The sequence below is a fragment of the Schistocerca americana genome, chromosome 3 (assembly GCF_021461395.2).
Source record: "Schistocerca americana isolate TAMUIC-IGC-003095 chromosome 3, iqSchAmer2.1, whole genome shotgun sequence".
In the NCBI taxonomy this organism is placed as follows: domain Eukaryota; kingdom Metazoa; phylum Arthropoda; class Insecta; order Orthoptera; family Acrididae; genus Schistocerca; species Schistocerca americana.
In genome coordinates, this window is record NC_060121.1 from 160,945,231 (window position 1) to 160,968,914 (window position 23,684).

Sequence of the window (23,684 nt, forward strand, 5' to 3'; positions counted from 1 at the left end):
ATTTTCAAATGGTCTGACGAGGCCTTACAACGAGAGCGCATTCAGCAGACCCGACGGGACTTGGCAAGCACACACTGTAAGTTAATGTCTCTCCGTATTACGATCAGTAATAAACTGTGCAGAAGTGACTGGGATAAAATTGATAGACTACTGCACGATACCATGGGGAAGCGTATGTTGACAACGTCTAGTAGACGGAAGAAGTTTGATAACTTGCTACCTAATCAGACTGTTCGGCATTTAGACGTTTCCTGGACCGTTATCAATTTGTCCAAACGTTCGTTATCTGACGATGAGACATCTGTGCTTCCAAGGGAGGAAATTTTGCTGTTAGTCCGCGTTTTGTGCCCAGGGAAGAAATTATAGCCAGTGTAGAAGCAGGAATTCGCAGGGTGGATTCTGTAACAGCTGAAGAAAGACGTATAGAAACAGTGAGAATATTAGTCAATGCAAAACCGCCGAAAAGTAGTATAACTGTGGGTGAGAGCTTTAAAACTCCTGAATGACGACGATAGTATTTTGGTTCTCCCAGCTGACAAAGGAAGCGCAACGGTGGTTATGGATGTGGCCGACTATCAGAGTAAAATTACTGATCGACTGGATCCGCAAGCATATAGGAAGCTGAATAAGGACCCCACTAACAACGTTCTCAGAACTGTGTCACGGTTAATAAAACAGGCCTCCATTGAAGAAAGTGTACAGAAAGGTCTCTGCAATTCGGTTGGCTACCACCGAGGCTTTATGGATTGCCCAAAATTCATAAAGAAAATGTGCCGTTAAGACCGATACTAAGTGCCATTGGTTCGCCCACCTACTCGTTAGCCAAGATTTTGACTACGCTGTTGAAACCATATGTGGGCCGTTCGGACTCTTATATAAAGAATTCGACACATTTAATCAGCAGATTGAATGGCATAGTGGTCCAGCCGGAGGACATATTGGTCAGCTTCGATGTGGTATCGCTGTTTACCATGGTTCCACTCAATGATGTATTGGAACAGCTGGATCGAATTTTTCCTGCCGATATTTCAGAACTGTTTAAGTGTTGTTTGACGACCACATGCTTTAAGTGGAATGAAGAGTTTTATGAGCAAACGGGTGGCGTGGCTATGGGGAGCCCCCCAAGTCCCGTAATTGCAAACTTCTTTATGGAGAAATTTGAAGAACAGACCTTATGTACTGCCAGCAAAAAACCAGATGTATGGTTCCGATACGTGGATGACACGTTTGTGCTGTGGAGACATGGCAGGGAGGAACTAAGCCGGTTCCACGAACATCTGAACAGTATAAACTGGAGAATTCAGTTTACAATGGAGGAGGAGGTAGGCGGCAAATTACATTTCCTCGATGTGCTTGTTTTTAGAAACGAAAATGGTAGTTTGGGCCACTCAGTATACCGCAAACCCACGCACACGGACCGTTATTTGCACCGGGATTCGAACCACCACCCACAACAGAAGCGGGGTGTTATCAAGACCTTAGCGGACAGAGCTATAAATATTTGTGAACCTGAGTTGCTCAACGCTGAGATGGAACATCTCCACAATGCACTAATGAAGAACGGATATTCGTCCACCAAAATAAAACGTGCGTTGAGGCAACCACGCAGAAATCATACTGACGTACAGGCTACTGCAAAATCTAAGGTTTTCCTGCCGTTTGTTAAAAATGTAACGGAAAGAATAGGGAGGATCTTGACGAAGTGGAATATTACCGTAATCTACAAGCTCACCAGGAAGATACAGGAATACCTTAAGCCTGCCAAGGACGCTCGCAAACCTTTGGGAAAAGCTGGAGTGTATAGGATCCCATGCAGCTGTGGTGATGTTTAAGTGGGTACCGCTAAAAGAACTGTTTCTAAACGTTTGGAAGAGTACAAGGGAAATTGTAGAAGAGGAGAAACGGAACGATCAGCTGTTGCGGAGCATGCTTTCCAGCCAGGGAACCACAATATTCGTTTCGAGGAGACGCAAGTAGTAGCGGCCACAAGCGGATACTACGAAAGGCTCTACAGGGAGGCAATCGAAATCGCTAAACACCCAAATAATTTCAACCGAAAGGAGGAGGGTGTGAAATTAAACGGTATATGGATGCCGGTGTTAAAGAAGATGTGTACCACCCGTCCACTACTGGGTGATGGCAACGGCGATCGACGGCGACGGACAGCGGCCAATTGCACTGACGTTTTCAAAACACGTGACGTCACACCGCGGCGCGGGAGCGCGCCGACACGGAATTTAGCGGCAGTCAGTAGCGAGCCAGTGGGTGTGTTGGACCTTCCATCGACCTACGGACCCCCTTGAAGATGTCTCCCGCAGTCGAAACGTTTGGGAATTGAGACAAAATTCATCAACTGACCACTGCATAACAGCCCGGATAATTATAATGGACAGTCTACTCCCTGTTTTGTAGCCCTTGAGAGCAATCCCATTTAGTCTTAGATTGTAGCAAGGTAATGCCCCCTCCACACCCCGAAAATTTCTGCTGATGATTTCCGTGCTTGCCACACAGCTTGGCCAGCAAGATAGTCAAATGCTGAGGTACTACCTCAATACAGTTGCAGAGCCTCTGTAACGCTGTTCAAGTGTAGAGGGAATACCAAGTGGCCTGTGGCATGAGTGGGAATTTGAACTGAGGAGGGAGGCGTACTGGAGTAGCACGAGCAGTTGTGCAAAGCCATTGTGCCACGGTGGCATAGCGGTTAGCGCATATTCTTAGTGTGCGAGAGAACTGGGTTCGAATCTGGGCCTTGGTTCTAATTTTCATTCCTCACTTCAGTCTGCAAATATACGTGTTTTATTGCTGTATATTTGCAGTCGTGCGTCCTGGAAACTGCAAGTGATTGATGATGGGCAAAGCGGCATACCCTGTTTAGTCAGGCTCTGGTTACTGACCATGCACCCCACTGACATTACTGCTCATATTCCCCAACCGAAGCTTGGGTGGTTTGATAGTGGTACCTGTGTATACTTCTAGTGGTGTCACGATCCAGCGTTCAGAGGGAATAAGTCCTCTGTTGACACCTCACTGATGGTGATGGCTGAATCCTCACAGGACCAAAGTGTTGAGTCACAGGAGCATTCAGGTGATCAGGCAACTGGCAGGGATTTGCAGCCCATTGGTGGTAAACACAACTGCATTGTCGAGATAGTAGCTATCTTTACAGAGTGGCCATCACGCAACTGCCCCAGCTGTTCGATGATGACGAGCTGGTTATGTCGAGTTAGAATGCTCCTGCTGCTGCTGCTTGCTGACGTTGCATTAGCAGCTGTGCTTGCGGGTGACGCCGAACGATCTGACACCGAGGCGGTGACCGGCAGCCGTTGGGTTGGTTTCTGCAGGAACTTCCTGGAGACTGGTCCAAACGTAGGCACGCAGACGTCTGATTACACAGATGATTGCTTCTGCTGATCACGCGGTTCATTGAACAGTGGTGGGTGGCTGTATCTGTGGCCTGCTTACTACTCTGGGCTCCGTCTTCTGCTCTAAGTTCTACTACAGTTTTATTCTCTTATAATTTCCCCGTCTAGAAAAAGAAATCAGCCCTCAAACTTCAATTGAAAATTTTGCTGTAACATAGGTACTAATGTACTTAAGGCACCAATTTATTTAGAAGTCTTTACACTTTGTATTATTAACATCACTTGCAGTGACGTATGGTCCTTTCCACTGATTACATTTCGTTCCCGACCCAAAAGCACTTGGCTGCACAAAGAGATTTTTGTGGTATTGATGATGTCCACGTCTCACATGACGGACCGCGCACCAAACACGAGTCTTTTACACTACCCATCAGTGTGCCACCGTGACCTTCACTCTCCACAGGGCTTCTCATCTTCCAATGGATGGCGCCATGGACGCCGCAGAAGACTCCGCCTTCCATCCGACTCACTCTGCGCACCTTTCTCAGACGCTGCACGCCAGACATTGGCCGGATCTCGGAAGACACACAATGAGACATCATCAGTGATGTAACCCTATGCTGTTGGTATTCAGACATACGTAGAACAGATAGTTGTAATCAGCAGTGCTGATCTCTATTGTAACTGACAATGTCGAACAGCTACATCCGAGGATAACAACATTGTGTATTTACCTATTTCATCTGTACACATTGTTAATAAACATGCTTATGTTTCAACCATGACGCTGTCTGTGCCTCCACTTCCCACTACACTCAAAACAGTTTGTCAAAGTTTTTTTCTCTTTTGTGCAATTATGACTCGTTCGAACAGCTAGGATATACATCGGTAGGGAGGAGATTTGGGCTACCTTTCACTTGAATTGGTAGTAGGCTATACCTATTACTGCAAAATTGATGCAGACAGCTGAGGCTGAAGTTCCTATAGTCAAGAGTTGGTGACGAAGTTCAGTATGGTACTTTGTTACTTGGTCTAGAAGGGTGCATCATTGATATGCGGTCATTTTGTGCTGTTAGCATTTGAATTGTAGACGTGAGCAGACTCGGGTCCAACGTATTATGTAGGCAGGCCACGTGTTCAAAGGATACAATTTCATGAGGAAGGTCGCGTATGTAAACAATTGATATTGTATGGTTGACATTTCCAGTTATAGTGGTGGGTAATCGGAATGTTGATCCAGAAATACTGCATTCGATAGCATTGCCCAATAACCCTTCATCCTGTAGATACAAAATTTGTGTGTCAATATGTCCTCCTTGTTCATAACTAGTAAAAATAATAGGTACTTGGTTTGCTATGGAGTACAACAAATGTAGATCTACTCTTTGCAAGAATTCCGTAATAAACTTACTTTTCTCGTCAGGACATTTCATTGTGGATTTGTGGGAGTGGAATTGTCTAATTCCATCATTCATTTAACATAAATAATCTGATTTAGCGAAAGTCTTTATCCTTACACTCAAATACTTACGACTGACACAAACACACACACATACTTACTCAAATTCGATGACACCCTCCATCACTGGTGTTTAAAACTTGTTATTATAACAGATAACTAACTATTATGCATTACAGTAACTGGATCTTGTATTGTACTATCCATTGGACTTTCAGTGTGGAGTTAAGTTTTGCTAGCTGAAGCTTCAGTGTTCTCAATGCCTGCATCAGCGAATTCACTATCGGCAGTATTTGATTCTATCTTGTCTCATATTTCAATTTTCATTCTTATGGATTTCTCTGTTTTTACCATCAGATAAAAAGTGATGAAATTCAATAGGTATCTCAATTACATCCCAGCACACAAATAACAGTATTGCTGAACATGAAAATTCTAGAAAGATGACATTAATTGGTTATAGCAATAAATAAGAGCTGCGCCAATCTACACCCTTACAGTGCTAAGTCAGGCATCGTATGCAAGTTAAATTCACTAATACTAAACCTAATTCCCAAGAAAATTCTAAAATATTTGAATATATAATAAAATTAACCTCTGAATGATAACAATTGTCCAACTACTCTACTCTACGCATATTGTATTATAAAGCAGATTGCTGTGCACAATTATTTAAATTGGTCTTTGCTGGTGAATGCTTTTTGAAAGGACTGTCGTTGACTTTAATTTCCTTCTTATATTTGGCTTGTTCTTCTGCTGCTCATTACTTTTATGACACAAAATCCAGTGTTGTTCCAGTCACTGTGTCACTGTGTAATGTTGGCTTTATTATAAAATGAATATAGTATATAATAAAATCATGAAAGGAATAGAGCCTTTGCCATAAATGTGTGGAAGAAAAGTCCTCCTGTTTAGTCTGAAACGGAATTCACTATGATACTGTTATCTTTTTGTAACAGAAGCATCACACGTAGAAACTGTTTCTGGAACGTGGAAAAGTTCATGATACAGATTAATGTTTAGTTTCAGTGTAGTTGGAAGATTTGCATGATAATAACGGTGATAATCAGATTTCATAAAGGACATTTGATTGCAGGCTCGACTTGCAGAAATGAAAATTCATAAACGATCGCACACCGATGGTGCACGATATTTGTGTCACCAAACCAGTCACTTCCACCTAATTATGAGGTTACAAAATTCATAAAATCTTTCTGGTTCAGTGAAATGTAGTGATGATTACACTACTTTTAATGAAATATGATGTTTACTTGAATATTTACTCATCATTTCATTAGTAATCATAATAACAATCATCAGTATTGAAATTAGCGTCAGGAATCGCGAACAGGAAAGATAAGAGCGAGTTGTGTATAGATTTTGAATTTTTTAAACAACAGAAGAACGAAAATGTCAAATACAACTGAATATACACAAGAGTTATTTCCTGTTTCACAGTACAGCACAAGTAAGTTTTTCTTTTTTACATGGTGACATGATGATGCCGTTAAGTACACATCGATATCATGGGACATCGCAAGACATCAACTAATAGTGACTGAAAGTAGGTGGTGTATTTTTCAGTGAAAACCGCCTATGTCAGTACTGGTAATGAAAAGAGTGGGGTTGAGAACATTGTTTTTCGATGATCTCAAAGCACTGTCTCCAGTAGGGGCGTTTGAAAAGTTCGTGCAAAAATAAAAACTACTTACGTGTTTGGGGTAAACCTTTTTTTATTTTTCGGCATAGTCTCCTTTTAGACTTATAAACTTCATCCAACGCTGTTATAATTTGTTGATACCTTCCGAATAATAGGAATTGTCCAAATCTACAAAATAGCTATTAGTTGCTGTAATCACCTCCCCGTTTGAATAAAATCTTTGTCTCACCAGCCATTTCCTCAAATTTGGGAACAAATAGTAGTCCGAGGGAACCAAGTCTGGAGAATAGGATGGATGTGAAACGAGTTGGAATCCTATTTCCATTAATTTTGCGACCACAACGGCTGAGGTGTGTGCTGGTGCATTGTCGTGATGGAAAAGGACTTTTTTGCGGTCCAATCACCGGCGTTTTTCTTGCAGCTCGGTTTTCAAACGGTCCAATAACGATGAATAACATGCACCTGTAATAATTTTACCCTTATCCAGATAGTCGATGAGGATTATCCCTTGCGAATCCCAAAAGACAGTCGCCATAACCCTTCCGGCCGAAGGACTGGGCTTCGCCTTTTTGATGCAGATTCTCCTTGGTAACCCATTGTTTAGATTGTTGTTTGGTCTCAGGAGTATAGTAATGTATCCATATTTCATCCACAGTGACGAAACGACGCTTAAAGTCCTTCGGATTCTTCCTGAACAGCTGCAAACCAACCTTGCAACACTTCACACGATTCCGTTTTTGCTCAAGCGTGAGCAATCGCGGAACCCACCTTGCGGATAGTTTTCTCATGTCCAAATGTTTATGCAAAATATTATGTACCCGTTCATTCGTGACGCCCAAAGCACTAGCAATCTCACACACCTTAACTCTTCTGTCATCCATCACCATATCATGGATTTTATCAATGATTTCTGGAGTCGTAACGTCCACAGGGGGTCCAGAAGAAATTTATAGAAATGAGATGGTAATCGTTTCCTAAGATATCTAGTTTCTTAAGAAATAATTTAATTTTTTGAAGTTAATTGTTTTTATTTAATTTTTAAGTATAAATATTAACTTATTTATTCTTTAAGGGATAAGCTTTGAAGTTAATAACCTATAATTTGTTTTATAAAAATATAATAGAAAGCTCTAAACCAGCTATTACGTTTTAGTTCATTATTTTTTAATTTTGATTTTATAAATATTTTAGGTTTTTTATTAAGATTATTAATTTAATTTTAAAATTTTTGTAATAACGATAGAATTAGTGTATTTTTTTGTATAGAATTTTTACCTTGTAAACTTATTATAAGGAACTAGGCAAAATATATTTCCGCCTGTTTATCAAAAATATGTCCTCTTGAAAATATTTTGATGTCTGGCCTGCTCACTGAGCGGATTTTTAAAGAGCCACGGTATTTTGACCGTGCAAAGGTAGCATAATCATAGCTCCGAAAAATTTGAAACCACTTATAAACTATTCTAATCGAAGGTGCAGAGTCACCGTAATGTTTATCGAGTTTCTCTTTAGTCTCCTGAGGCGTTTTTCCTTTCATAAAGTAATGTTTAATCACCACACGAAATTCTTCTTCGTTCATTTTTGGACAGTCACTCGACTTCCTTTAGCCACACGAATGCCAAACACAAAGAAATAGACCAATGTGGGTGAAACTTGGTGTGCGTTCTTTACAAAGATGTCAGTAACTAAACATGACCTCGATACGAGTCATCTCTCGGACTTTGCACGGACTTTTCAAACGCCCCTCGGGTACCCACTTTGCAGGTCCATAGTTGTGAATTAACGACACTAGTCCAGATTATCTAGGGCTGCTGTTGTATTTGGCATAGGGTAGATAGGCATCTGAAATTATCTTCTGTTTTAAGTAATGGTAGGTGCAAAAAACCTCTGTGCCATGCTGCCATCTGGTGACTTCTTTGAGATGATGAGAACTAGGGCAAACAAAGGGCTTTTACTCATTTCTATGATCGCATCTTGAAGTTGTTGGTTTATAAATTTCTTCTACGAGAAGCTGTGAATACTATGGGAGTCTGTACTTTTAAAGATAGGTGCTTCATTCACAGTGAGAATGTGATGTATACTTAGTGGCATGGCAGGCAGTGGTCAACGAGAATCATGTAACCCAACATGTTCTTCTAACAGTCACTCCTCATTCTCCTTGCCCCATCCCCCTAGATGTACTACTTTCTTCTTCCGTGTGTCAAACTGACACACTGCCCCAGCCTTGCGTAATCTTACGTGAAATCCCTGACCAACTCGTCCTCACCTAGCACTTCTACATTAGCTGTCATGGTAACACATGATAGCTGCAGCTCTTTGGCGCTAACACTCTCAATACTGACAGACACAACTTTGTTCCCATCAATTTCCCATGCATAGGGTAAACTGCACTGTGCAAAATATTGTACTTCACATAACTCATGTTCCTCAAAGAAAGGCTCAAAAACACGCAAAGAAATCACCAGCAGATCAGTTACTATGTCAATCCAGATTAACTTCAGTAAATATACTGAAATTTCGCTGTGATAACCTGAGAGACCACTTTAGGGGACATTGTACCAGTTTAGGCAGTGGACTCAGCATCTTTGGTGCCCTCTCGAGCAGTAATGGTCTTCTGGCCATAGAACCAAGATGAACCGTTGCTCCATCCAGTTCAACTGTACGCCATTACAAGTCAACTGTTGGTGTAATGCGCAACCAGGAAATCTAAACTGAGTATGACTTCACAGCCCTTACCAACGGTGGGGATCACATGTACATTAATATGAAAGTCGCCCCCCCCCCCTCTCCAGACACTTATTACCGTTGAAATGAGTGAATCAATACATCTACCACTGCTACCTTAAGCCAAGCATGGCACATTTAATTCTACTTTACCCAGTATATTGTTACATGCCACAGTCACTCCTGTTCTCCGAAATTTCATTTTATATCCGGTGTGACCACATCTGAAACGTTTAGTATCCATATTTAACACCACCTTTTTCTTCCATAGTTTGGTGATAATATATACTGTATCTTAGCCAGTGCTACTGCAGCTTCTATTGCCTCAACCCGCATCTTCAGGAATTCCATGAAAACGTTGTGTGTCATGTCTGAGATAATCCTCATAAGGGCATATCAGTGGTTTTCTTCTTGCATTCCAATAAAACGACATTATTAGCATTATCATCCCGAGTAAGGTCATTTGTAGTGACATTGATTTTGTGAATACAGTCCACAAAACTCTCCATTGATTCCCCATGTTTTTGAAATATCTCGTCATGTTGCTCTCAGTAGCATCTCCAAGTTATTTTCTCCTATATCTCACTACCAATGCGAATTGTAATTCATAAAAGGACAGTGCTTCCCCTAATCCCTCGTGATACATTACACAGTCCATAGTTTAGCTTAGCCACTTTAGTTTAACTTGCCCACTCTCAAAAACTGCATCTCACTCTAATACTGCGACGCAGTGGTTATATCCAAATTTCGACAGAACATAAGACATCGTCGTCTAATTTCCCAGAATCTGGGATGACCAGTGAAGCGCTATCAGCGTCAAGGCTAGGTGCACTCAGATATGATCATTTTCTCCTTTCCTCCCTAAATTGTCCTAATTCCACGTGCAACTCAGCTGGAAAGTCTTGAGTTGTATTGACTGCTTAGCAGCGAATGCAAGTGTTATAACATATAAATAAAAATGAAATAAAAAAGGGAGAAGAAACGATAGGGAAACGACCATACAGGCCCAAAACAACTTTAAATTGGGAACTTACTCAAACTGGATCCAAATGCTGTCTTCCTGTTGACGCCCATCTTCATCTTCAGGAGTGCTTCTGACACCAATCGTTATGTTTCAAAGAGTGGATGGCTTATGTACCGTCTTAAAGTTACAGTCAACCATGATGTCTGGTTGTGGACAGGGGCTCTCTGCTGCAGTGTACAGCAGAAGAAGGTGTAGCTGGGGTTACAACATCTTTATTGCTGTTCGTCTACAGTCAGGGATCTTGGAAACTGCGAGTGACGAAGGCAGGCGAAGTGATTACCTCGTCACTGTCTGCCCCGTTTCGTCAGCCTCTGGCTGCTGATCACGCATTCTGCTGTCGCAACTGCTGCATTGAGAGGAGGCTCATACCCCCTGACTGAAGTATGGGTGGCCTGGAGACGGTACATTTGTGTACATAGGACTGCATTGTGTTTCAGTGACCCAGACTGAAGAAGTCCTCCATTGACGCCTCAGCAGGATGGGAGGGAGAGGGATGGCTGGTCAATTGTGTCGTCCTCCCAAGGTGGTGATAAAGTGTGGAGTGGCCCAAGCATCCAGGTGCACAGGCCACGGGCAGAGGCCAGCAGCAGTATATGCGGCTGCGTCATTAGCATGACAGTTACACTAATGGCCATTACAATTGCTACACCACGAAGGTGACGTGCTACAAATGGCTCTGAGCACTATGGGACTTAACATCCATGGTCATCAGTCCCGTAGAACTTAGAACTACTTAAACCTAACTAACCTAAGGACATCACACAACACCCAGTCATCACGAGGCAGAGAAAATCCCTGACCCCGCCGGGAATCGAACCCGGGAACCCGGGCATGGGAAGCGAGAACGCTACCGCACGACCACGAGCTGCGGACTGACGTGCTGCAGATGCGAAATTTAACTGACAGGAAGAAGATGCTATGATATGCAAATGATTAGCTTCTCAGAGCATTCATACAAGGTTGGCGCCGGTGGTGACACCTACAACGTGCTGACATGAGGAAAGTTTCCAACAGATTTCTCATAAACAAACAGCAGTCGACCGGCGTTGCCTAGTGAAACGTTGTTGCGATGCCTCGAGTAAGGAGGAGAAATGCGTACCATCATGTTTCCGACTTTGATAAAGGTCGGATTGTAGCCTATCGCGATTGCGGTTTATCGTATCGCGACGTTGCTGCTCGCGTTGGTCGAGATCCAATGACTGTTAGCAGAATATGGAATCGGTGGGTTCAGGAGGGTAATACGGAACGCCGTGCTGGATCCCAGCGGCGTCGTATCACTAGCAGTCGAGATGACAGGCATCTCATCCGCATGGCTGAAACGGATCGTGCAGCCACGTCTCGATCCGTGAGTCAACAGATGGGGACGTTTGCAAGACAACAACCATCTGCACGAACAGTTTGACGGCGTTTGCAGCAGCATGGACTATCAGCTCGGAGAACGTGGCTGCGGTTACCCTTGACGCTGCATCGCAGAGAGGAGCGCTTGCGATGGTGTACTCAACGACGAATCTGGATGCACGAATGGCAAAATGTCATTTTTTAGGATGAATCCAGGTTCTGTTTGCAGCACTATGATGGTCGCATCCGTGTTTGGCGACATTACGGCGAGCGCACATTGGAAGCGCGTGTTCGTCATCGCCATACAGGCGTATCACCCGGCGTAATAGTATGGGGTGCCATTGGTTACACCTCTCGGTCACCTCTTGTTCGCATTGACGGCACTTTGAACAGTGGACGTTACATTTCAGATGTGTTACGACCCAAGGCTCTACCCTTCATTCGGTCCCTGCGAAACCCTACATTTAAACAGGACAATGCACGAGTGCATGTTGCAGGTCGTATATTGGCCTTTCTGGATACAGAAAATGTTCGACTGCTGCCCTGGCCGGCACATTCTCCACATCTCTCACCAATTGAAAACGTCTGGTCAATGGTGGCCGAGCAACTGGCTCGTCACAATACGCCAGTCACTACTCTTGATGAACTGTGGTATCGTGTTGAAGCTGCATGGGCAGCTGTACCTGCACACGCCATCCAAGCTCTGTTTGACTCAATGCTCAGGCGTACCAAGACCATTATTACGGCCAGAGGTGATTGTTCTGGGTACTGATTTCTCAGGATCTATGCACCCAAACTGCGTGAAAATGTAATCACATGTTAGTTGTAGTATGATTTATTTGTCCAATGAATACCCGTTTATCATCTGCATTTCTTCTTGGTGTAGCAATTTTAATGGCCAGTAGTGTACTTTCAGAGATGTTCTGACATGACGATTTGTACCAGTATGGTTTAAATGCTGCTACTGCTGCTGCTGATTGCTGACTTTGCTGCAGTGGCTGCGTTTGTGTCTGTTCCGAAGTACGTCCTTTCTGAGAGAATACAAAACTGTGTTGACAGGTCCCTGTGCTGGCTGACGATCTTAGCGCTGGTGCTGAGTGTGGGCATCATCAGCGTGAACCCGCTGGTGGCGGTGTCTGCTCAGGGCGTGGCGCAGGCGGCGTCTGTGCTGCTGCAGCACTACTGCGGGACCCACTTCGGGCGCCGGTGGTCCACCGTCGCGTGTCTGGCGCTGGTCGGCCTCCTGGGTGCACTCTGTGTCGCACTGCTCACAGGTAAACAACACAGCCCGTGAGAGCACTCACACACCTCTCACACTTGCCTGCTTGCGCCCTCTTCACCTGCCAAGGACTGGAGATATCACGCGGTTCTCACTAACACACATATATCTGTATTGAGACCAAAAATACTTTGCAATGAAATGAAAACCCTTAGCTGCTTACAGGCGTTGACATACGTCAATAGGAACAGATGAAAATGTGTGCCCCAAGCGGGACTCGAACCCGGGATCTCCGGCTTACATGACAGACGCTCTATGCATCTGACCCACCCAGGACACAGAGGACACTGCGACCGCATGGATTTATCTCTGGCACACCTCCCGCGAAACCCATATTCTCAATGTATTGTCCCGCACCACATTTGTAGTGCCCCCGCCTATTATACTCATTACTCGCGGCGCGTTGCCGATTCTCGTAAGAGTTCAGGCACTGTTTCTGCATCTGCACGGAAGAAGAAGATGGTCAAGTGGCCGGTGAGCATTAACTATATATACAGGTGGTCCATTGATCGTGACCGGGCCAAATATCTTACGAAATAAGCGTCAAACGAAAAAACTACAAAGAACGAAACTTGTTTAGCTTGAAAGGGGAAACAAGACGGCGCTATGGTTGGCCCGCTAGATGGCGCTGCCATAGGTGAAACATGTCCGAAAGAACAGATACCATACTAGTATATACAAAAGTACTTCGTCAATCCAGTTATACCATTTGGCAACCAGCGATCTGCACTGCCCGACAAAAAAAAAAAGTTAAGCACTCAGGCGGAGGAAACACAATCAAACTTCACAGGTCGAGAGGGTATGTGATGTTACTTCAGTGATTACAAAACCAAGTCAAATTTAGAAACAACCTGGCAGTAGGAGCTCGCTTACTGGTTTGAGGTTGTACCCCTTCTGGCCTGAATGCATGGTCTGATTTGTTTGGTAAGGATCTTACAAATCGGCTGTATCCTTTTCTGAGGCTAGCTGGCCCACAAGTGTTGTAACTGGTCCTTCATATCCCGGATATTGGCACCAGAATGGAGTTTATGGTTGACCTGGTACCACATATGTTCTATCTGGGACGGATATTGTGATATTGTTGATCACAGGAGCATCTCAACATCATTCAGAGAGTTCGTATAAATATGTGCCATGCATGACCGAGCTTTGTCCTATAGGAAAATAGCACCATTATACTACCACATTGAAGGTAACATTTGGGTTTACAGGATGTTTGTCAGAGTTCCCTTAATCTCTATCAGTCGTGACCTGAGGATATACCCGATGATTCCCCAGACTATGACGCCAGGAGCAACAAAGCTGTGCTTCCCCAAACGATTGCAAGAATGGAACCTCCTCCCAGGTCGCTCCAAACTCATCGACGATGATTACGAAAGACAGTGCAGTACCGCGATCCACTCCTGAATATATATATATATATATATATATATATATATATATATATATATATATATATATATATATATATATATATGACAACATTCATAAGCAATCCATGTTGCCCAATCATAGCACCATTACAAATGCAGTTGGCTGTGCTGTTACAGCAGCTTATGACGGGATCGTAACTCCCTACTCCGTATGCTGCTAGTCTCTGTCCAATGGCGTAGGATGACGAAGAAAATTGCACGAAGTCCATCACTTGTTCTTGGACGGTAATCGCAGATATGAAGGGGTTACGATGTTCTTGGTGCGCAATATGGCCAGCCTCCTTTTGAGAGGTCAGGTTTGGTCGGCTGGAACATGACAATCGGATGTCCCACAAATCTGGATACTGAGCAATTCGACAAGCTGGTCAAATGGAGACACACAGTGAGAACTCTCTGGTGATAACGGTTTAAGGTAGTGTAGTACCTCTCGGTGTTCTTCACAGTGATCACTCAACATCTGAGGCAGTTGAGCCCCCTCAGTATACCACAGAAGACCTGGTAACAACACTAAACATGAACAACACTAACGCAGGACAATCAGCATTCTACCAGTCACAGAAAATTGCAACCCCATACAGGCAAATGGTGAGCATGTGTACTAACTTTCATTCACATCCAACCACGTCTTCTTGGTGCTTAATTTTTTGTCAGGCAGTGTATTTTGAAAGTAAATAACCGTCATAAAAATTCTTGATCTAGGGTAAAATCGTTTGTTTCATTATGACCATGGCGTTTCGGCCACTTCTGCACACCTTTTGTACTGGCATTTTATTGCTATATATAAAAGAGCAACTGTCAATGACACACATATTGTCAGCTAGCAAAGATTTCTTTAACCATTGTTACCCTGTTTGTGGGCAAGTTTTTCAGGCCACGTGCCAAATTAATAGTTTCTAGTGAATGATGAGTGCTACATTGGTTTACAACCAACCGAAGCAAAAAAAAACACTACAATTTTATTTATTTCAATGCAAGAGATAACACAATTGTTTGGATTGTAATGCATTGGCAAGAATCTGACGTCCTGCGGAAAGCTAGCTTAAATTAGCATTAGCATTGCCCTACTGGCCAAAATGGAATCACAGGTAGGTCTCCGGATCTAGTTCGGTATGCCAGCTAGTAACAAAGTGTGTCATATTTTCGGGAGGACACTGAGTTCCCCTTAGCCATGCATAAATCTGTTTGCGTGCACTTGCAGGTAAACTGCGTAATGTGACATGCAGAGAGTACCGAAATGGCTTCTACAAAATGCTTCCGCCGTCTACCGGATACCCGGATAAGGAATAAGTAGACGGAACGTGAGACTCTCCAACAGCGCTTGGAGGCGAAAGCGAAGAGGAAGATTGGGAAAGAAGGGGAGAAAAGAAAAGGACAGATGCTCTTGGCAGACTGGCAGGGAGTGGTACGCAGAAATCATTAAATGACCCAATCGTGACGTGAACAAAAGGACTGGTCCTGCAAGAAGAGTGGAACGGGACCTGAAATTTTTATACGGGCACAGAAAACGAATTTTGAGATGTTCCACGATAAGTCAAGGGACTGGAGGGGTCTTTCATCTGAGGACACGGGAGACGCCTCGGAAACGTCTTCATAGCGTAATTGCCAGACTCTAGACGCTGCATTGAAGGCAGCCACATTAATCATTCAACTACGTAGGCGGGCTTCAGAATATGCGGAAAACATAATTCTGGAACTTCCACCGATTCCGTTGCTTCCAGCATTCATCAGGCTTATTCATAGTAGCACCAGGGGGTATGCCACGGTACCAGGCTAATGATTGTGGTAATGCTTTGTTCTTGACAGTTGAAATCCAAAAGACTTTTATCAGTTGTAAATTAACAGGAAAACTGATTAGAAGGCACTGTAAAAACATCATTTCGATTTTCTTTATTTTTAAGTGGTTACACATATGTTTCTAACAAATCTGTTTCAGCCATGCAACCCATGTGTTTTGACTTTGCAGTTGGTGTTCCGAGTGTCGCCATAGCGGTGGTAGTGATGGCCATGCAGTTCTGGTCATCGGCTGGTGCAAGTGTCATCAACCTTCAGAGCATCGAGGTGCACCCCACGTGTCTGCGCCAGATCACTGCGAGCATAGAGTACGCAGTTGCTGGTGTTTGCATGTCTCTTGTTCCGTACATCGTCTTTCAGGTACTCCGTAACAATGTGCTAAGCTTCTAAAGTAAATACTAAGGTTTACTGCTTGGGTCTACTGAATATTATATTGAAACCAGTGAAAGCAACTGTGGCCTGTAAATAAATGCTGGTTCAAGCGCAAAAAATCTGGTTCAGAGGTAATTAACAAAGTGTGTATAGCAACAATTTAATCTTGGAGCTCTTCTGTCGGTCCGTCTTTCCATAGAAAAACAACAATATGGGAAATTTGGGTCCACCCTGATGCAAAACACTTTTATTATTTATTTATTTATTCCAAAACTAGTTTCGGTAACAAATATTGCCATCTAAATTGAGTTTCTTAATTCTGAAATATGCAGAAATAGCACAGTTATAAAACGTTGTACAGGATTACTACATGTGCACTGATTGTTTTTTAAATATTTCTTTCTATAAATTCTTTTATATATGCTATTTCCCCACGTTTTAGAATTAAAGAACCCACTGATGATGGAAACGTTTGTCGTTTTGGAAGGCGGAAAATATTGAAATAAACGATATCGGAATTGAAAAACAACTGCTATCACTTAGTAGCGGAAAAGCATCCGGACCAGACGAGATACCCTAAGATTCTACAGTGATTATGCTAAAGAACTTGCCCCCTTTCTATCAGCAATTTATCGTAGATCGCTGGAAGAACGTAAAGTACCTAGCGACTGGAAGAAAGCGCAGGTCGTTCCCATTTTCAAGAAGGGTCATAAATCAGATGCGAATAATTATAGGCCTATTTCGCTTACGTCAATCTGTTGTAGAATAATGGAACATGTTTTGTGTTCTCGTATTATGACGTTCTTAGATAATACAAATCTCCTTCATCATAACCAACATGGATTCCGCAAACAGAGATCATGTGAAACTCAGCTCGCCCTATTTGCCCAAGAAATTCACAGTGCCGTAGACACTGGCGAGCAGATTGATGCCGTATTCCTGGACTTCAGGAAGGCATTTGATACGGTTCCGCACTTACGTTTAGTGAAAAAAATACGAGCTTACGGAATATCGGACCAGGTTTGTGATTGGATTCAGGATTTCCTAGAAGAAAGAACACAACATGTCATTCTTAACGGTTCAAAATCTGCAGATGTAGAGGTAATTTCGGGAGTACCGCAGGGAAGCGTGATAGGACCTTTATTGTTTACAATATACATAAATGACTTAGTTGACAACATCGGTAGCTCCGTGAGGCTATTTGCAGATGACACGGTTGTCTACAAGAAAGTAGCAACATCAGAAGACTCGTACGTACTCCAGGAGGACCTGCAGAGGATTAATGCATGGTGCGACAGCTGGCAGCTTTCCCTAAACGTAGATAAATGTAATATAATGCGCATACATAGGGGCAGAAATCCATTCCAGTACGATTATGCCATAGGTGGTAAATCATTGGAAGCGGTAACGACCGTAAAATACTTAGGAGTTACTATCCGGAGCGATCTGAAGTGGAATGATCACATAAAACAAATAGTGGGAAAAGCAGGCGCCAGGTTGAGATTCATAGGAAGAATTCTAAGAAAATGTGACTCATCGACGAAAGAAGTAGCTTACAAAACGCTTGTTCGTCCGATTCTTGAGTATTGCTCATCAGTATGGGACCCTTACCAGGTTGGATTAATAGAAGAGATAGACATGATCCAGCGAAAAGCAGCGCGATTCGTCATGGGGACATTTAGTCAGCGCGAGAGCGTTACGGAGATGCTGAACAAGCTCCAGTGGCGGACACTTCAAGAAAGGCGTTACGCAATACGGAGAGGTTTATTATCGAAATTACGAGAGAGCACATTCCGGGATGAGATGGGCAACATATTACTACCGCCCACATATATCTCGCGTAATGATCACAACGAAAAGATCCGAGAAATTAGAGCAAATACGGAGACTTACAAGCAGTCGTTCTTCCCACGCACAATTCGCGAATGGAACAGGGAAGGGGGGATCAGATAGTGGTACAATAAGTACCCTCCGCCACACACCGTAAGGTGGCTCGCGGAGTATAGATGTAGATGTAGATGTATTGATGTGGTTGTGTATAACAACTGTACAAAAGCAGTGTAAAAGCTGGGAATCACGGTACAACATAAAAACAGTACAGGTTTCTTTTCATATACGTGTTGTTATTCTACGGTAAGAACAAAATGATTTAAAATTTGAAGATAATAAAATATTCTGTATGCAACGGCTCTAACTTAAATAAGGATACAAGTGCCATCACGGCAATTTTCACTCATTTCAGAATGTTATCGTGAAACCACTTATTCTCCTCCTTTACAAGTGCAATCATTTTAGCTAAATCCCTTCTCTTTCCTTCAGAAAACCTAGGTTCACAGCGTAGTGTAGCTGCAGTTGCTGAAGATCGAAAGGCTTCACGTTACTCTTCAAGGTGTAATTTTCCTTGAACTCTTCAGTTGCATTCAGGTTTGATCAATACAGAGTCCCTAGGTGTTCAGCAGTCAGTCTGATCCACTGTGCTTTTGAAATATTCACACTGGTAAACTTTTGTATTTTTCGGCAGCTGACTTAAAGTCGTAAACATCTGTTTCTGGTATCGTGTGCTTCGTTTCAGTGAGAGGGGAACTAAATCTTTCGCAGCTACACGCAGCGTTAGCCTCTTGTATTTCTCAAAATCACGATCGCAGAACGTAGAAGTGTGTCGTCTTGCCAAAATCTTGTGTATTATTTCCGTAAGGTAACCCTTTGCTATTAGGTAAAGCCACAGAAACACCGTCTGATTTTTGTTCTGCCCACAGCAGCAGTCAGTTCATATTATTAGTTTCTTTTTAGAAATAAGTTTCGATGTTAAGGCTTGGTGCACACAGGAAGCAGTTGCATTCCCATCCCTGCCACGTACGGCCACATGTAAGGGAAACATGTGACCGGTTTGATTATCACCAACACGAATGCAAAAGTTGTAATCTGACAGCTCCAATAAGTAGTACATTTCACTGTGCCTGAATGAAGGAAGAGTATATTCCTTCCCTTCGCTGCGTAGTTTCTTTCTTTCGCTTTGAGCTCCACCTTCATCTCTATTCCTCCATTTTGGTGGAATTTTCCTTTACATTTTATAATATTCTGTGCTATTTCTGTTGTTAGATACGAATGCCGTTTTGTGACAGCTGTAAGCATTGTTTCCCGCTGTTCTGGTGCTCGTGTCAGAATGTGTGAATTGGCCTTCGCAAGCACAGCGGAATTTCACCTACAACTCAAATTTTTATTTTTTGGCTCTTTACCCATTATTTACTTACATGCCCCAATTTCGAGTACGTGCTGAACCATCCAGTCACTGATGGTGTTATTTTGAGTGTTTGCTGCATTACAGTGAATCTCATGATTTTAAAACAATTCTAATCACATGTGTAATACCTCCTAATTGTGCTTCTTTCAGCTTTAGCACAACTTGATCTTCAGTGACTCAAACGACTGTTTTTATACTTGATTCCATTTTATCAAAATAAACAGGAAATTAAAGAACGGTGTGCTCTGCAGTAACTCGTTGCAGTGTCTCACTGGCTCGATGACAAATGTGCTTTATTCTTAATTTGACTCTCTCTCTCTCTCTCTCTCTCTCTCTCTCTATCTCTCTCTCTCTCTCACACACACACACACATACACACACACAAACACAAACACAAACACACGCACATACACTAAATACTGCGATAAATTCTCTTTACGTTATTGAACTGATAAATATCTGCTCTGATAGACAACTTTACTATCAGAGCACTCTCTCACTTCTTTACATACTAACGCATCTAGTATTTGTACTCAAACACTCACACAATCATACTATACAGAGGCGAACAAATAACTGCGTAGTGAAGTACAGTAGTACTAACTTCTTGAGTAAATGTTGGAGTTAGTACTGAATACTGGACAATGTCTCTGTTTAAATTCAAGTAAAACTATGAATTCCCTAACGTGACGTTACAAGAGCTCCATCTGTAATGACCCCGCTAAAACTTTACAAAACATCTTGAGGGTAAATAATTGTAATCGCACTAAAACTGTGTGGAAAATAACTACAAGAAAAGTCACTATTACTGTGTACTCAATTACAAATGTGCTGAGCACCGACAGCGTGAACATATTCCTATAGTTTTTGAAATACAAAAGAGTTTAGATTTAATACGTAATTTCTGAATGTTCGTTACTCTTCTAATACGTTCTAAATCATAAACTGCACCCAGATACTAAACGATGCGTATTATTACATTCTCGTACACACGCCTTGCTGTAGATGTTTTGAGCGTGGAGTCAAAGATGTGATTCGGCGCTTTTTCTATCAGAGATAGTCGTAACTGCCGACAATGGAAGATGGTTACTGTGATTTTCGACTGTCAAGGTGTCGCAGGACCAGGCTGCTAAAATACGGTGCCAGTCCTCGATTCAGCCGTTATGAATTACGTAAAAATATTTTTCTGCAACCAACTGCTCTAAAAATCGATTTGCTTACATGAAATGCCACAAACATTGTTACAAAATTGCATCTGCGATTTAAATGTGATCTATGAGCAAAACTAACATCGTAAATACATAAGTGATGTCACAGTTCGCAAAGAAAGATTTAAGTGTTCGTTTTTCCTGCATTCTCTTCGAGAGTGGAGCGGTAGACAAGCAGGTTGAAGGTGGTTCTATAAATCCTCCGTCAGGCATTTAATTGGGAATTGCAGAGTATTCATGTAGATGTAGATGTACAAGAAGAACGCTCTGGCACAACAGATTTACATCATCGAGCAATGTGTGTTTTATATTTAAACTTTCACTCAAACGTACTATGCCTCTACACTACAAACTGATAAAAATTTTTTGTTAATAAAATCCGTATAATACACTCCTGGAAATTGAAATAAGAACACCGTGAATTCATTGTCCCAGGAAGGGGAAACTTTATTGACACATTCCTGGGGTCAGATACATCACATGATCACACTGACAGAACCACAGGCACATAGACACAGGCAATAGAGCATGCACAATGTCGGCACTAGTACAGTGTATATCCACCTTTCGCAGCAATGCAGGCTGCTATTCTCCCATGGAGACGATCGTAGAGATGCTGGATGTAGTCCTGTGGAACGGCTTGCCATGCCATTTCCACCTGGCGCCTCAGTTGGACCAGCGTTCGTGCTGGACGTGCAGACCGCGTGAGACGACGCTTCATCCAGTCCCAAACATGCTCAATGGGGGACAGATCCGGAGATCTTGCTGGCCAGGGTAGTTGACTTACACCTTCTAGAGCACGTTGGGTGGCACGGGATACATGCGGACGTGCATTGTCCTGTTGGAACAGCAAGTTCCCTTGCCGGTCTAGGAATGGTAGAACGATGGGTTCGATGACGGTTTGGATGTATCGTGCACTATTCAGTGTCCCCTCGACGATCACCAGTGGTGTACGGCCAGTGTAGGAGATCGCTCCCCACACCATGATGCCGGGTGTTGGCCCTGTGTGCCTCGGTCATATGCAGTCCTGATTGTGGCGCTCACCTGCACGGCGCCAAACACACATACGACCATCATTGGCACCAAGGCAGAAGCGACTCTCATCGCTGAAGACGACACGTCTCCATTCGTCCCTCCATTCACGCCTGTCGCGACACCACTGGAGGCGGGCTGCACGATGTTGGGGCGTGAGCGGAAGGCGGCCTAACGGTGTGCGGGACCGTAGCCCAGCTTCATGGAGACGGTTGCGAATGGTCCTCGCCGATACCCCAGGAGCAACAGTGTCCCTAATTTGCTGGGAAGTGGCGGTGCCGTCCCCTACGGCACTGCGTAGGATCCTACGGTCTTGGTGTGCATCCGTGCGTCGCTGCGGTCCGGTCCCAGGTCGACGGGCACGTGCACCTTCCGCCGACCACTGGCGACAACATCGATGTACTGTGGAGACCTCACGCCCCACGTGTTGAGCAATTCGGCGGTACGTCCACCCGGCCTCCCGCATGCCCACTATACGCCCTCGCTCAAAGTCCGTCAACTGCACATACGGTTCACGTCCACACTGTCGCGGCATGCTACCTGTGTTAAAGACTGCGAAGGAGCTCCGTATGCCACGACAAACTGGCTGACACTGACGGCGGCGGTGCAAAAATGCTGCGCAGCTAGCGCCATTCGACGGCCAACACCGCGGTTCCTGGTGTGTCCGCTGTGCCGTGCGTGTGATCATTGTTTGTACAGCCCTCTCGCAGTGTCCGGAGCAAGTATGGTGGGTCTGACACACCGGTGTCAATGTGTTCTTTTTTCCATTTCCAGGAGTGTATTTGCTGATTCGGATAAAGACAACACATGTATTCAAGAAGTTTATCTCACTGAAGGAATAAAGTCCACTTAACTTACTCTAACGACAATACAGCCCGCTCATCTTCTGCTGGACAGATTCAGATCGAAGTCCAGTTTCTTACTGGGTTCTACAAAACTACGTCGCATCTACATTTCACCATACACGATTGTTGGTTCCTCTTGCTTCTCTCCTTTTTCTTTAAATCTTCCTCAGAAAACTACTTTCGCTTCTTCTTCCGTCAATATAACATCTTCTCTTTTCTCTTCTTGAGCCGTTTTCACTGCTTCCGGATATTTTGTATACTTGATGTTCAACACAGGTTTTGACACTACATTTCTCCAAGACGCAATAGCTCAGTCTCTACCAAAACTCTTCGTTGCGTCTGATAATCCTCTAAAACGGTAACAATGTAACTTCTTCACATGATTGTATGTCTCTCTCCTTCAGCTCAACGCATCACATTCAGGAATTTGACTCACAAAACTTCTACTTCCCACAATCCGTATAACGATCCTCCATTAACGTATTTCCGTGACGTACACCATAGCTTCACTTTTAGATACACAGTTGTTTCCCAGTTGGCATAATACTTAGTTTACAATGACCACAAAATTTACGTTGACATTATGTAAAGGTGCAACACCAAAGCACATGCTTACAGATACGATTATATATTTAAATGTAAGTTACATTTTACGTTATGATTTGTCTAATAAAAATCAGTAAAAATGTATATTAAATCAACATTACAACCATGACCAATAAATGTGGCAAAGAATGTTAGTATCACTCTATGTTAATTCCAGACTAGAAAATCTCCAGCACCCTTTCCCAGAATAATTCGTTGTAATGGTCTTTGCTTATCCTGCAGGTCATGCGAAAACTATTTTTACCTGGGCTGATGAAGAGAGGAGATTATGTCACCTTGGGGAACCTTCGGGACAAGTTCAGTGACCATT

The 23,684-nt window shown here is 43.2% G+C and overlaps 1 protein-coding gene across 1 annotated transcript in view; it reads left to right on the forward strand.

Moving 5' to 3' along the window:
* Window positions 1-23,684, forward strand: part of LOC124605943 (beta-alanine transporter-like) — a 125,197-nt gene that overhangs the window by 74,433 nt on the left and 27,080 nt on the right. The window contains exons 6-7 of the mRNA XM_047137902.1: window positions 12,627-12,841; window positions 16,213-16,430. Of these exons, the coding sequence (XP_046993858.1) occupies window positions 12,627-12,841; window positions 16,213-16,430 (433 nt within the window). The remainder of the gene's footprint in view (window positions 1-12,626; window positions 12,842-16,212; window positions 16,431-23,684) is intronic.